The sequence below is a fragment of the Stegostoma tigrinum genome, chromosome 10 (genome assembly GCF_030684315.1).
Source record: "Stegostoma tigrinum isolate sSteTig4 chromosome 10, sSteTig4.hap1, whole genome shotgun sequence".
NCBI lineage: Eukaryota > Metazoa > Chordata > Chondrichthyes > Orectolobiformes > Stegostomatidae > Stegostoma > Stegostoma tigrinum.
Window position 1 is genome coordinate 36421405 of NC_081363.1, and position 16644 is coordinate 36438048.

At 40.5% G+C, this 16644-nt stretch overlaps 1 protein-coding gene across 1 annotated transcript; it reads left to right on the forward strand.

Moving 5' to 3' along the window:
• The first annotated feature begins 4378 nt into the window (after positions 1-4378).
• On the forward strand, positions 4379-12515 carry LOC125455390 (heat shock protein HSP 90-alpha). Its single transcript, XM_048537255.2, has 11 exons — positions 4379-4514; positions 4977-5141; positions 8334-8700; positions 8912-9045; positions 9156-9467; positions 9557-9722; positions 9819-10009; positions 10561-10708; positions 10795-11063; positions 11638-11971; positions 12213-12515. Exons 2-11 carry the CDS (start codon positions 4977-4979, stop codon positions 12323-12325), a joined length of 2199 nt encoding a protein of 732 aa, XP_048393212.1. The 5' UTR covers positions 4379-4514; the 3' UTR covers positions 12326-12515.
• The last annotated feature ends 4129 nt before the right edge of the window (positions 12516-16644 follow it).

Sequence of the window (16644 nt, forward strand, 5' to 3'; positions counted from 1 at the left end):
TTACATTGATGACTGTATCGGCGCCGCCTCAGCTCCCAAGAGGAGCTCGAACAGTTCATCCACTTTGCCAACACCTTCCACCTCAACCTTAAGTTCACCTGGACCATCTCCAACACATCCCTTACCTTCCTGGACTTTTCTGCCTCCATCTCAAGCAACCACCTACAAACCGATGTCCATTTCAAGCCCACTGACTCCCACAGCTACCTGGAATACACTTCCTCCCACCCACCTTCCTGCAAAAATTCTATTCCCAATTCCTTCACCTCTGCTGCATCTGCTCCCAGGATGAGGCATTTCACTCCCACACATCCCAGATGTCCTCGTTCTTCAAGGGCCACAACGTCCCCCCCTCGCTCTGGTCGAGAACACCCTCGACCGTGTCTCCCGCATTTCCTGCACCTCATCCCTCACACCCGGCCCTTGCAATAACCACCAAAGGAGAATCCCCCTAGTCCTCACATACCACCCTACCAACCTCCAGATACAATGCATCATCCTCCGACACTTCCGCCATCAAAAATCCAACCCCACCACCCAAAACATTTTTCCCACCCCACCCTTGTCTGCCTTCCAGAGAAACCACTCTCTCGGTGACTTCCTTGTCCGCTCCAAACTCCCCAACAACCCCACCACACCTGGCACTTGCCCTTGCAACCACAGGAAGTGCTACACTTGTCCCCACACCACCTCCCTCACCCACATCCCAGGCCCCAAGATGACTTTCCACATCAAACAGATGTTCACCTGCACATCCGCCTGTGTGGTATACTGCATCTGCTGTACTCAGTGTGGCTCCCTCTACATTGGGGAAACCAAGCGGAGGCTTGGGGACCGCTTTGCAGAACACCTACGCTTGGTTCGCAATAAACAACTGCACCTCCCAGTCGTGAACCATTTCAACACCCCCTCCCATTCCTTAGATGACATGTCCATCCTGGGCCTCCTGCAGTGCCATAATGATGCCACCCATAGGTTGCAGGAACAGTAACTCATATTCCGCTTGGGAACCCTACAGCCCAATGGTATCAATGTAGATTTCACCAGCTTCAAAATCTTACCCCCCCCCGACTGCATCCCAAAACCAGTCCAGCTCATCCCCGCCTCCCTAACCTGTTCTTCCTCTCACCTATCATCTCCTACCACCTCAAGCCGCACCTCCATTTTCTACCTACTAACCTCATCCCGACCCCTTGACCTGTCCATCCTCCCTGGACTGATCTATCCCCTCCCCACCTCCCACCCGTACTCTCCTCTCCACCTACCTTCTCCTCTATCCATCTTCAGTCTACCTCCCCCACTCCCTATTTATTTCAGAATCCTCTCCCCATCCCCCTTTTCTGATGAAGGGTCTAAGCCCGAAACATCAGCTTTTGTGCTCCTAAGATGCTGCTTGGCCTGCTGTGTTCATCCAGCCCCACACTTTGTTACCATGAGGACCCTTGTTGAATGCCTTACTGAAGTTCACATGGATCACATCCACCTCTCTGCCCTCATCAATCCTTTTTGTTACTTCTTCAAAAAACTCAATCAAGTTAGTGAGATACAATTTCCTGCACACAAATCCATGTTGACAATCCCTAATCTATCGTTACCTTTCCAAATATTTCCTTCTCGGTGTACAAGTCACTAAGGAGGTGTTATGTCTGGCAGAAGCATGCATACTCATTAGGTGGCCCTGTTCAGTGAGCACTCCAACAGATTCAAGGCTCTGACTTATTTGTGGTTAGATTTTCTCTTGTTAGAGATGGTTATTGCCTGGCACTTATGTGGTGTGAATGAAACTTTTGACTTGTTTGTCCAAAACTGGACTTTGTCCAGGTTTTCTTCATATGGACATGAACTATTTTCAGTATATGAGATATGAATGGTGCTGAATATCATGTATTCATCAGCAAACATTCACACTTCTAACCTTGTGATGATAGGAAAGATTATTGATGAAGCAACCAAAGATGGTTGAGACTTGATGACTCCTGAGGAACTCCTGCTGCGATGTCATGGGCCAAAGATGACTGACCTCCAACACCCACAGCCATCTTTCTTTGGTATGGCTCCCAACTGGCAGAAAGCTTGCCCCATATTTGTATTGACTCCAATTTTGCTCAAGCTCTTTAATGCTATACACAGTCAAATGTGGCCTTGATATCAAGGACACTCACTCTTACCTCACTTCTTTTTTGTCTACACTTGAGCCAAGACTGTAATGGAGTGAAGAGCTGAGTGGCCCTGGCACAACCCAACTGAGCATAATGAGAAAGTTATTGCTAAGAAAGTGCTGCTGTCTGGCACTGTTGAAGATCCCTTTAAAATCTCTACTGATGATTAAAGGTAGGCTGATGGGGTAGGAATTGAATAGGCTGGATTTGTACTGCTTTTTGTGTAGAGGGCATACATTGGAAATGTTCCACATTGCCTGTGGGTACCTGTGTTGTAGCTGTATTGGAAGAGCTTAGCTAGGCTTGTATTAAGATCCGGAGCCAATGTCTTCAGTTATATTCTGGGAAAATTATCAGGGTCCTCAGATAGAAAGAAAAATGAACTAGAATGCATGCGAACTAGCCTGCTCTAAGTAGCAACATAAACAACATGGCTGCAAGCTTGTCAACTCAGCACACCTGCAAAACCATAAAGCTATCACTTGAAAACAATCAACAAAACCAGACATATGTTCATGTTGTTTTCACTGAGTTGAAGCTGCAAGTTTAGTTATTTTGGATTGTATATCTTGGAATGATTGTGTGTATCATTGGTATGACCAGTATTTGCAGTCATCCCTAATTGCTCTTGAACTGAGCAGGTTCCTGGGTATTTCAGACATCAGTTAGAAGTCAACTAAATTACTCTTGGACTGGAGTCACATGTAGGCTGGATCAAGTAAGGACGGCAGATGTCCTTCCTTCGAACATACTAGTGAACTAGATTCATGGTCACCATTACTGACACCAGCTTTATATTCTGGATTTATTAATTGCATTTAAATTGAACCAGTTGCTTTGTTGGGATTCAAGCCTGTGTTTCCAGAGCATTAGCTTGGGCCTTTTGGATTTTAGACCAGTGGACATTGGCGAGATTCTGATGTGATCAAAAGATACAATGAAGATGATTGATGTTTCATAATATTTGCCCAAAATGGCTTACTGTAGAACTGAACTTTATCAATGGAACCATTTTTCCATCAGATGATTTTTTGCAACTTTTGTTCACAAGACACCCAAAGTCAAACGGGAAAATTGACAGGCTGCACACTCAAAATGCGAAATAGTCACAAGCGTACTGGTTTCCATTATGGGTTCTGCTACTTTACTCATCTTTACCGTGCATCAGCAAGCAGTGGCAGGTTTTTTAAAAAATCATTTTATTGCGTGATTTAATTGCCGATTTTCTTATTTTTTTAAAGCCAATGATCAGGCTCAATTTTGGAGATGGTTGATGTCACACGTGTGTCTGGGTTGGGGGGGGGTGGGGAAGGTTGCCTTACCTACAGATTGTGTAACAACACTGGTAGTCCCCCGAGAGACAGCATTATCGCGTCAACTACGCTCTAGAAGCTCCTCTCACACTGAATGTTAGCTCTGAGAGAATGTTCCAGAATCTGAATTTAAAAGCAGCCATTACATTGCCGCGCCAGTTGCAAGTTAAATATTCTCATCGGCCCTCCCCCTTTACCTCATCCATAACTCTCCTCCTCTCTGCGGATGTGATATTATCAATGGTGATCTGGCTACAAGACCCATCCACTAAGCTTCAGTGTCTCATAGAATTACACGAATTGTTGCATTGAAACACGAAATTCAACCAGTTTAACCGTCGATTGAGATTCTCAATCGGAGACGGATAAAAAATTATATTCTGATTTTTAAATAGCTTTAAAGCATAACTAATCAGTGCCACCAATTATTTTACACGACTTTCTTTCATGTGATATTAACGATCACATTATTTCAAACTCGAAGTCATTTTAAGAAGAACTTAAAGTCAGGTTAAGGTTTTGACAGATGCCTGTATTGAAACAACAAACAATAGTACTCCGTTCCGTATTCAGAAATGTTATACGAGTAACATGTTTTGTTGCAAAACATTTTTTTCCGGAGAAGCACTATTCATTTCGTATTCAGTCAGTGATGAAGACGTCACCTCATCCTCAACTCGAAACGGCGCAGAAAATTCCAGCAACTTGAGGGGCCGTGACTCATTCAAGGGCTTTCCGCATTGCCGACCACCACGCAGCGCGCTCCCCACCTTCAAACCGCTGAATGGCCCATTCCCGATTTGGAACGCCGCACGCTCAGGCTCTCAATTGGTCACCCCCTCTGTCAATCAATGCAAAGCCCCGACCAATGTTCGAGATGTTTCTCGAAGTTCGATTCTGGCGAAGACGAGGCGCCGTATATAAGCCGGTTCGCCGCCTTTTCTGCCCGCATTACCTAAGGTGCAAGCTGTAGTATACAGCGGAAGTAGGTGCGCTCCTTATCATAAAAGGAATCGCGAAACGCGAGTGTCCTTAAGGAAAGGTAAAAGAAAAGTCAGTGTGGTGATATAGATAGTTAGCAAAGTATGATGTTAGTAGCTACAGCCTTTCAGCTTAATTTTGTAAACCGTTCTATTTGACTTTAGATTACCGAGTCAGTTTACCGCGTGTAGGAATGTTCTAGAAGTTCTTTTCGTTTGTTTCGTGTAGTTAACAAATCTGTTAAAGCGAAAAATCTGTAGAAAAAGACGCTTTCATCGAACCATTGCTTTATTACTGTCGGTTCTTTGTTAACGCGTTTTTATCGCGCTAAGGCTTCTGGTAACCCTGAGACTTTTCTAGAAGCTTGTTCTGGTGGGTGGAGTCAGCCTGCGCATGTGGAGATACTTGGCTGCTATCACAAAAATTAATTATCCCTTCAGATTTTAGTTATAATAGTGGTCACTTGTTTTATAACTTGCTTGTAAAACCTTTATTTCGCTTTTCTTGTTACACGAACAAACAGATGCCTGAAGAAACTCCAGTAGCCACGCAGGATATGCCAATGGAGGAAGAAACTGAGACTTTCGCCTTTCAGGCGGAAATTGCTCAGTTGATGTCTCTGATCATCAATACATTTTATTCCAACAAAGAGATATTTCTGAGAGAGCTTATTTCCAATTCCTCTGATGTAAGTGAATTTAATCCAGATGTCAAATTTTGACATTACTTTAGCATTAGCAATAAAGTTTTAGTGTCATTTCTCAATTCAAGAGGATGATCTATCTGTATTTAATCTACTTTCACACCATGATCTCAATTGACTTGTGTCAGTGGTCATATAAGAATACCCTAAAAGTTGCAGGCATGATGTTCTTTGCCCTCATACCCCCACCTTCCAAGGGTGGGTATGCTTCAATAGATTTAAGTAATGAGTGCAGTACACTTGAAAGAAGATGGCAGAGTCCATAATCACAAAGTGAGATGTTAGTTATTCTTGAGCTGCAGTAAACCCTTGAAAGAATTCCTAAACTGGGAAGGAAAGAAAAGTAAAAACTTCAAAGTAAGCACTTTAGTTTTAAAACTGTTTTTTGACTCTTGAAGAATTCAGTTATATGTACCAAGAAAATCCCAGGATGAAGTTGTGTAATGCAAGGTTTCTAATGCCAGCTTTCTTCAATCACATGGTAGAATTAGATGCTTCTATGAATATGTATCTCTAAGATAACTGAAGTTGAAATGGTAGTTTTACTGTCTTAGGATTAAAATTGTTCTGATATGCAATATAATGCTGTGAGTAACAGGACTATCTTGAGTCCAAGATAAGTGTGAAGCTGGATGAACACTGCAGGCCAAGCAGCTGATGTTTCGGGCCTAGGCTCTATGCACGAAATGTCAGTTTTTGTGCTCCTGAGATGCTGCTTGGCCTGCTGTGTTCATCCAGCTTCACACTTTGTTATCTTGGGAACTGCAGATGCTAGAGAATCCGTTATATCCTGAAGACCATCTTGTTCTTGTGTTCCACTTGTTAACTATATTTTCCACCAAATATTGCATTAATGCAAGCCTTTTCTGTTTTATTGAGAAGTCTGTTATCTGTCCACTGTATCTAAAGAATATTGTGAGGTTTTAAAACTATATCATTAGCCTCCCTTGAGTGATGGAGAACAATTTTACTGCTGTTGTATTAGCATTGAAATGCTAAGACTAGATTTTACTGTTTCTTTAATTATGACAAATTGTGTACATGAACTTTTTTAGTAGAAAACTGCAGTCTGGTCTTGCTAGCAACCAAGAGTTGAATGAATAAACTAATCTAGAAATAGACAAGTTTTGAAACTCCAGTGAATGAGCTACGCCAAACACCATAGATTATGATAATTCCATGTAGCTGTGGTATTATGTGACTTACTTTCATGATTTATGGTCAGTAGTGGTTTTTCTTCAGGATGTTAGAAAACTTCTGGGAACAGCCTAGTATGGAATAGATAGTGAACCTATCTTGACCGCATCCTTTTGTAAGCTACAGCCTAACCACATGGATGTTCTTGACTTCCATTTTAAATGGCCTTGAATTCTTTGAATCCATGCATTCTCCTGATGTTTGACCAATCTGATGCCGATGAGGCATTATAAAGTTGAGGAAATAGCTTGTATAAAAGTCATACTGTATGAAATAGCTCAACTTGAAATCCCCAACCTGTCTTCCATCAAGAACTGTATTCATAAACAAAGCTTACATAAGACAATATTGCAAAAGAACTACTCACCTGGTCTTATCTGATCCTTTGAAGATATTGACGGTACTTTTTATACTGTCCCAACAGATTTCAGTCATCCACTATAGAAAGTGTTATTTTAAGATTTAAGTTCTAATTTGCTTTCTTGTTTATAGTGGTGACTCATATTTTTCTAGTATAACCCTCTTTGGATGTACCACAACATGTACTGTTCCACTCAATTAAGCAGTTGAAGCAGTCTAGAAACTTTGGTGTGCAAAGATGTGGTGGGTCTGTTAGAACGCTGCACTGTGTGCCTGGATTGAACCCCTTATTTTCTAGGGTAGAGCTTCAAAATCAATCTTGATTACTGCTGAGTCAACTGCACCTCCTAACTTCATCTTTATCCTGTAGTGCTGAAGAAATCTGGTTTCTAAGGTTCTCATTGGGTCAGCTATTAAATTTGATTTCAAGTACAGGGTTAGATGACAGAACTGGGTTCTTTCCCAACTGATGTAATTTCTTAGTTGAGCCCTGACTTGCATCTCAACATGGAACCCGGTCTTTTGCCTATAGTAGGAACTGCCAGTGCTGGAGAATGAGGTAACAAGGTTTAGAGCTGGATGAACACTGCAGGCCAAGCAGGAAAGCTGCATTTTGGGTCTGGACCCTTCAGAAGAAGGGTCTAGACCCAAAACGTCAGCCTTCCTGCTCCTCTGTTGCTTGGCCTACTGTGTTCATCCAGCTCTAAACCTTGTTACACCTTGTATCTGGATAATAGCAAACTGGCACCATTCTCCTTGACAGACTCAGATGATGTTAGGTCTTTTGTTTTTTTTCATGCTGTTCAAAAGTAACTATCCAGGCTAATCACAGCTTCTAGCTTTTGGTTCACTGCTTCATATGGCCATGCAAATCACTCTTTGAAATGTGATTGCAGTTAGCTTCTAGTTTTACCTTTTTAGTTGCAGACTTCATGGCTCACATATTCCACTTTCCCATGGTCTCCTGTCCTAAACAACAGCAAGGACTTATTTTCATCCTCCGATCTGGTTTACAATTTCAAGTAGTGGTACTGCAGCTGTCGGGTTGAAGGGCCTGTTTCCATGCTGTATTACTGACGTCTGTGCCCAGTGTTCTCTTCCACTAATGGAAGTGTTTCTTGAGTGGTTTTTATACTTTCTACCACTGAGTCTTTTTATTTAACTACTTCATCTGTCCATTTTGGAGCTCTGCCTAAAATCTAGCAAGTTGTATGGACCCCACAAATGCAACTCATTAACCCTTCCCTTGGTCACTTAAAAGACGAGCAAGCCAGGCAAACCATAATTCTATGAACAAATGTGCTGACTGGATCCACATTTCTCACTAAATGACCATGTGAAATGATCGTGGTTTGTATTTCTGTTAACAGCCTTTCTCCAAGAAGTTCAAACTTGGAAGTGCTGTAAAGAATAATTGTCTATAATAATTTTGGAGGTACTTTACATGTAAACAGTGCCCATTATTTGTCTTAACTCTCTAAAACAAGCTAGTAAACAGATACTTGTGTAAATAATTCTAGGGTTGATCACAGCCCCAGAATTACACATTCAGTTAGCAAAGCAGCAGGGATACATGTTGAATCTTTGAAAGTTAAAGAAAATGTCTTTTTTCTTTTGAAGGCTCTTGACAAAATTCGCTATGAAAGCTTAACTGATCCAAGCAAGTTGGATTCTGGCAAAGAACTGAAGATTGACATTGTTCCAAATCAAAAGGAGCACACTTTGACAATTCAGGATACTGGTATTGGAATGACCAAAGCTGACCTTATTAACAACCTAGGTACCATTGCCAAGTCTGGAACAAAAGCATTCATGGAGGCCTTGCAAGCTGGTGCAGATATATCAATGATTGGGCAGTTTGGTGTTGGTTTCTATTCTGCTTACCTAGTTGCAGAAAAAGTAACAGTTATCACAAAGCACAATGATGACGATCAGTACGTCTGGGAATCATCTGCTGGAGGGTCCTTTACAGTTAGACTAGATCATGGTAAGTAACTTGATAGAAAATATCAGTCTGTAACTTCGTGAACTTTGATTTTTTTTTTGGTACATGCTCTGTGGTACAATTTGAGTTTGAAGTCTCATTTTAAGAAATGAGACTACCTTTTAGTTTAAATTATCTCTTGCATTAAGGATTTCATTAGTTTGAGATTTTAGCATAATGTTCGTTATTAATACTGGTTTGGCTTTCTCAAAAGGTGAAGACATTGGCCGTGGGACTAAAGTAATCTTGCACTTGAAGGAAGATCAGATGGAATATATAGAAGAAAAGAGAATCAAAGAAATAGTGAAGAAACACTCCCAGTTTATTGGCTACCCTATCACTTTATTTGTAAGCACTCTTCTTGCTTGACTTCTAGAAACCAATTTGAGTGAGCCTATTTGTCTAATCAATCTAGCCAAAGATTCACAAATAACATTTAGGAAACCTCTTCTAAACAGGTGGAGAAGGAGCGAGATAAAGAGATCAGTGATGATGAAGGGGAAGAAAAAGAAGAGAAGAAAGAGGATGATACTGCAGAGGAAGAAGACAAACCAAAAATTGAAGATGTTGGATCAGATGAAGAAGAAGATGAAAAGAAAGAAGGTGACAAGAAGAAAAAGAAGAAGATTAAAGAAAAATATATAGATCAAGAAGAACTGAACAAGACCAAGCCCATTTGGACAAGAAATCCTGAAGATATTACCAATGAAGAATATGGAGAATTCTACAAGAGTCTGACAAATGACTGGGAGGAACATCTGGCAGTAAAAGTAAGTGTACTTTACACAAATTTATCCAATGGAAAACATCGTTACCAGGATCTCAATTTCCCCATTGACTAATTAATCTCTGTTTACAGCACTTTTCTGTTGAAGGCCAGCTGGAGTTTAGGGCATTGCTCTTTGCTCCAAGACGTGCACCATTTGATCTCTTTGAGAATAGAAAAAAGAAAAACAACATTAAGCTGTATGTGCGCAGAGTCTTCATTATGGACAACTGTGAAGAGTTAATTCCTGAATATCTCAGTAAGTATTAGGGCAGACTTGCCAAATGAAAGTTCATGGTGGATATGATTTTGCATGTTCTCGATGCAAGCTTTAAATGTGAACTTTTCCCCTAAGATTTCATCAAGGGGGTGGTGGATTCTGAAGATCTGCCCCTTAATATTTCCCGTGAGATGTTGCAGCAGAGCAAGATTCTAAAAGTAATTCGTAAAAACCTGGTCAAGAAATGCCTGGAGCTCTTCACAGAATTGTCAGAGGACAAAGAAAACTACAAAAAGCTCTATGAGCAATTCTCCAAAAACCTTAAGGTGAACAGAAATTTCTTTTAAACAATAAGTTGGTTTTTCAACTTGATTGTCAGCTTCTGTGACTTGGTGGGTTTTGACTGTCACTGACTAAGTGCAGCATCAGATTAACATTGTGTTTGTTTTTAAGTCCACTCACATCAAAATTTTAACTAGACAGTGGAACTAGCAGGTGGCTGCAATCTTGCCTCTTCTGACAAAGATCAGTTTTAAAAGACTAATTCTTAAGTCTAAATGACAAACTAGGCTACAGCACCTCTGCTTAGGAATATGCTAGTCTTTAAATTCAAAACCAATTTTTAGTAGCCTCTTGGTCTCTAAGTGGGGTTTTTTGAGTCTTAAATCTTCAATTTTAAAGTGCTTTTTCCAGGATTTATCCCAGAAGTGATCCTGTAACTTTTTTTGGGACACTGAATTGAGTGAACCATGAAGATGCACACCAACAATCCAGGAGTTTTACAATTGCTTGTGTGTGCGTGCATGTGCGTTTTAGTGACAGGTGTCTCCTGGTTGTGAGTAACCAACCTTATTCTTGTCCCCACAACACCTCTCAGCTTGGAATCCATGAGGACTCCCAAAATCGCAAGAAACTTTCAGAGTTGCTCCGGTACCACACTTCAGTGAGTGGTGATGAAATGGTATCTTTGAAAGATTATGTCTCCCGAATGAAGGACAACCAGAAACACATTTACTACATAACTGGTATGTAAAATGTACATCATGTACGGAATGGCTCCTGGAGTGTATACTATGCAGGATTAATCACTAAATTTGTTTCCAAATTTTAGGTGAAACCAAGGATCAAGTAGCCAACTCTGCTTTTGTGGAGAGGCTAAGAAAACATGGATTGGAGGTGATCTACATGACTGAGCCAATTGATGAATACTGTGTGCAGCAGCTGAAAGAATTTGATGGGAAAACATTAGTCTCTGTAACAAAAGAGGGTTTGGAACTCCCAGAAGATGAAGAGGAGAAAAAGAAGCAGGAAGAAAAGAAGGCAAATTTTGAGAATCTGTGCAAGATTATGAAGGACATTTTAGAGAAGAAAATTGAGAAAGTATGTTTATTTTTTTAACTGTCTAGATAGTAGACTGAGTGATGTCTGACACTTCTGGCTTTCCCTGTGAAGTAACCTGGCAGATAGCTTGCTTAGATGAAGATTTTTAACTTCTAGCTACAACAAATCACGTCAATTGAGGGCTACCAGCCCAATGTCCTCACTAACACCTGTTCCTAAGTGACTTGGAACATTACTTTGGCACTAGAGAATTGAGATTTGGGTTTTTTGGTGGGTGTCTTTTTTTTTTTTCCTGAACACAAGCCTCTGGAGAGTGGAGTTTTTGCAATGGGGACAATAAAATTGACCATCCAAGTTAAGACTGGGGTGGGGGTGGAGAAAATTGGAGTTGATATCGAGGCAATTCAAAGTTTGTTTTTTTAAATCCACCATGGGTAAAAGATTGCAAGTCTACTCCAGATCTTGCATGACAGGTTAGAAATGGCTTTTTGACCTCCTTGGGAGTGACATTAATCTTCAGTTGATGAAACAATTGTCTACGTTTAAAGGGGCAAAACATTCAATCATCCTATCCTCTTTTGATTCTTCAATCACCCTTTTTCTCCCCTTCCAGGTAACTGTTTCTAATCGCTTAGTTGCCTCTCCATGTTGCATTGTGACCAGTACTTATGGGTGGACTGCGAACATGGAAAGAATCATGAAGGCTCAGGCACTTCGTGATAACTCCACAATGGGTTACATGGCAGCTAAGAAACACTTGGAAATCAATCCTGATCATCCCATTGTTGAAACACTACGGCAGAAAGCAGAAGCTGACAAAAATGACAAGTCAGTGAAGGATCTAGTCATTCTTCTTTTTGAGACTGCCCTTCTGTCCTCTGGCTTTTCATTGGAAGATCCACAGACACATGCTAATCGCATCTACAGAATGATCAAACTTGGTCTTGGTAAGCATATTGACACAACCAGCACACCTCTTTTTAGAAAGGTGGAAACCAGGATATTTAAAGCTTGTATTTTTATCTAAGATGTGATTTCCAGCATCTGACTGATCTGTTACATGGTGGTTCTTTTTCAATCTGGTCCTCAACTGAACCATCTGACTGTAGGGTTATTTTTAAACTTGTAGTATTTGCTGGTTCTGTATGCAGAAGAATAATTTGCTTTTTAATTCTTTCCCACCCCCAGGTATTGATGAGGAAGATCCTGTTATGGAAGATGCAGGCCCAACAAATACAGAAGAGATGCCTCCACTGGAAGGTGATGATGATGATACATCACGAATGGAAGAAGTTGACTGAACAAAGAACAACCAACACTGATCTTATTCATCATCCTGAAGAGCTGTTGCAGTCACTATTTTAAAATTAGTAACGGACCACTGTAACAGTATCTCACTCCTGTGAAGAGCAGTTGATGCTGCACTTGTGTAATATTCAGTACAGTTAACAATTGAGCATATGTTGAAAAATAAACATTTAGTTTAAATTCTTTACTGTCTTTTTGTTTAGTGTAAATGAATCAAATTTTGACTTGTAACCAGGTTTGACTTTTTTAAAAAAAAACTTCATTTGCTCAGTGTCTAATGCAGTAGTCCAATTTTTAAATTAGCTATTACTTTAAGTAGCCTTGCTAGTTGGAGCATAGAGCAGAGTGAAACTAATAGCAGAAGAAAAGGTCATTGTCAAAGGATTCTTCCAAAACTTTGACTAACCAGGCAGAGCAATATCTTTCCTTATGGCTCTTACTGGAATGGTAATCCCAATCCTATTTGGGTAGGGGTTCTCTTGGGTGCCATTTAATATGGGGCACTTCATTAACCAGGAACATGCTGGATACTTAAACTGAAACAAACATGGATTGAGTCATTCCAATTTTCACTTCACTAGTCTTTTTATCCCTGTTATGCTTGTGATGTCACTTTCTTGTTACTTGAGCAAGAAGATCTAATAAATCAGGTCATGGTATTAAGGTTCAAAATCAAAGGGCAGTGATTTTTTTTTTTCGTAGTGACTGAGCTATAGTCACTAAACTAGCAAAATCCAAGTAAGGTTGGAAAATAGCAATACTAGCTAGAAGCTGAACATACCTAAGTGTCACCAAAGAGGTTTAAACTAGACAAATTCTAGACCTGAAAAAACAAGGCAGTTCTTCCATAGCAGCTTCCACAGGATAGTGTCTTTGGTGCTTCAGTACTCAACTAGAGCAAGAGTTTTGAACTTCCTAAAGTCAGTCATATAGTCACTAACTGGTTACAAAAAGTCTACAGTGTGGTCAGCTATATTTATGCTGCCCAATGGCGACTGGGTTTAAGTTTCATCATCTGTCTGCTTCAGAGATAAGGACATAAGTCAAATGTACTAACTTGTACAAAACATCAGGTGTCAGTTATAGGTAATACTACTGCTTTGGGATTATCAATAAGTGGTGACTACAGTGATGCTATACCAAAAACACCAGCAGATTGTCAGAATTTGGGCGAAGGTGTGCAGGGTTTCGTTTTGTTTTTCTCCCTTATGGCGATCCAAAGCAATTGGCCTTCTCCTTTTGTGTTTAGTCATGGGTTGGGCTGAGCATTATTTTTATTTTCAGGATAATCTGAGCTTATAGTTACAGTTGAAATCAATATCTTGGAAGTTTTTGGGGTTTTTGTTCAAAATTTGGTGCCCGGGTGCAAGAATTTGTAGAACACCAGCTTTCTTTGCTAGGAGTGATTTTTAAATATCAACTTTTGCTTTAAGCTGTTTCCTGATCAGGTGTTGTGTGCTGGTGTTTTCTGTTTTTGTTTGCAGCTGTCACTTCAGTTTGGACCTCCAGTCAGAGGCAGGGACACTACTGCTATGCCCACCCTGGAAATGCGCTGAATTCACAATACTGTTTGTTTTTTTTTAGTAACCTGTGTTTGAAGCATTGCTGGTAAACATAAGCAGCATTGGGAAGAACAGAAGCAATTTGGAAGATTTGCAGGCTGAAGACGCTTAACAAAAGTGCGTTCGTTGAAATGCTAAGGAGTAAATGTCTAATACCAAGCATTGATGAATGTTTTTGGGGCTCATACCAGATAATTGCCAAAGGCAGTCAGACAAGATGTTGGATTTTTTTTTAAGTATGTGAAGAAGCCTTTTTGGGCAGGAGGGTTGGTAGAAAGAAGTAATGTATGGTGACTGTGTCTTCCGAAGGTGACAAGCTGTGATCGTAGTTAGCAAAGTATACTCGCACTTAGATAATTTGGAGAAAATGAGTGAATTCAGTTCTGATCCTCAAATGTGAGGAAGGATGAGAGAGTGCAAATGGTTCTTGGATTCTTCTGAAGGTAAGGTGAAATGTTTTGGAGAAGCTGGAGTTCAAGTTGTATCAGTGGTTTTGAGATTTTGTTAGTGTGCTGAGAAAGATTTGAAAGGATATGGGCCAAATGTAGGCATTGGTTCTGTTAAGAAATCTGGATGGTAAGGATGAGCTGGATCAAAGAGCCTGTTTGTGTGCTGTATGCCCTGTGTGCCATAACTGTTTAAATGTATTTAGTGCATTAACAAGTCTTGTTTTGCTCAGTCAAAGCAAAGACAATGTCAGTCATGTTTATAGAAATCTTTGGGATAATACCAAGTTTGAATTTTCCTTTTTTAAGTATCATGAATTAAAATATCCACTAAACCATTTCCCAGAATAAGCAATGCCAGACTTTTAGAGCTATCCCTTAATGCAATTGCAGGAAGCCAGGTAATAGTTGGGTTGCACCTGCATTAGACCATCTAATTAGTATCTTCATATCAACTCCCTTGCATCCATTTTCTTGTAATTTTGCACGTTGCTCACCTAAATACCAATATTTAGGTAGCTTTCCATCCTGACACATTGTTACGTTCAGTGGCATGGGTCAAGATTTATTCTGCGTCCCTAGGTACGTTTTGAGAAGATGGTGTTGAGCTGCCTTCTTGAACTGCTGTAATCAATTTGGTGTGGAAAGATTGCCTGCCATTAGGGAAGAAATTCCAGGATTTTGACCCAATAATGGTGAAGGAACAGCAATATAGTTCTATGTCAGGAAGATGAGTGGTTTAGAAGGAAACTTGCAGACATTGTGTTCCCATGTATTTGCTGCCCTTGTCTTTTTTAGATGGTAGTAGTTGTGGGTCTCAAAGGTGTTGGTATATTGCTACTGAGTATCAAGGGTGAATATCCAATCAAATAGGCTGTTTTGTCCTGGATGGTGTCAAGTTTCTTGAGTTTTACTGGACTTATATTCATCCAGGCAAGTTGGGAATATTCCATCACACTCGTTTCTTACAGATGATGGGCAGGCTTTGGAGAGTCAGAAGATGATTTGCTCACTACAGGATTAGTAGCATCTGACTTGCTTTTGGTCACAATGCTGACATCAACCTCACTCCCATAATCCCCATAGGATGCTGATAGTAATGGTGATGCTATGTCAAGATGCAATGGTCAGATTTTCTGTTGGAGATAGTCATTGCCTGGCACTTACGTCACACAAATGTTACTTGTCAGGGTCATGTTGCATTTATAAATAAATACTGTTTCAAATCTGATAAATCATGGATGGTGCTGACCATCGTGCAATCATCAGCAAATACCCCCTCTTTGTATCTAATGTTGGAAGGAAGGTCATTGAAGCAAATGGAAATGGTTGGACCTGCAACACTACCCTGAGGACTTCCTGCAGAGGTGTCCAAGAGATGACTGACTTTTAATAACTACAACCCTCTTCCTTTTGCTAGGCATGACTCCAGCCAGCGGATTGCTTTCCCAGAGATTCCCTTTGACTCCAATTTTGCTAGGGCTCCTTGTTACTGAATGCTAAGAAATGCAGCCTTGATGCCAAAGGCAGTCAGTCTCACCTCTGCTCTGAAATTTAGCTCTTTTGTCCATGTTTGAACTAAGGCTGTAGAGATTGGAAGCTAAGTGGCCCTTTGAAGAATCCAACCTGAGCATAATATAGCCGGTTATTGCCAAGCTAGTGTTGCTTGATCGCACAATTAATAAAACTTCCATCGCAATTGAGAGTGTACAGATGGAATAATAATTGGCTTGGTTGGATATTTCCTGCATTTTGTGTGCAGGACATATCTGGGCAATTTTCCACATAATGGGATAGTTGCCAATAGTGAAGCTGTATCAGGTCAGCTTAGCTCGGGGCTCTGAAACAAATGTCTTCAGTACTGTTGTCATCACGTCAGCAGCATAGCCTTTTCAGCACCCAGTGTCTCATGCTGTTTCTTGATATCGCATGGAGTAAATTAAATTTGCTGAAGAATAGTACCTGTGTTTCTGGGAATCTATGGAGGAGGCTGAAATGGATCATCCACTTAGCACTTCCACCTGAAGACATGCAAATAATTCAGCCTAATCTTTTACGATGATAGCCTTGGCTCAGTCATTGAGGAAGGAGATATTTACTGAAAGTTGTTCTTCAGAGTTGTTTAATTTTTCACCACTACTGATGACTCGATGTGGCGGAACTGCAGGGGATAAATTTGATTGATAGCTTGTGCTATTCATTGTAAAATCAAAAATCATTCCAGAATTCCCTCCTGGTTGTTCTATAGTTTATATCCAAATACTGGATTTTCACTTTTGAGGTCTGCAATTTCACTTGCATTTG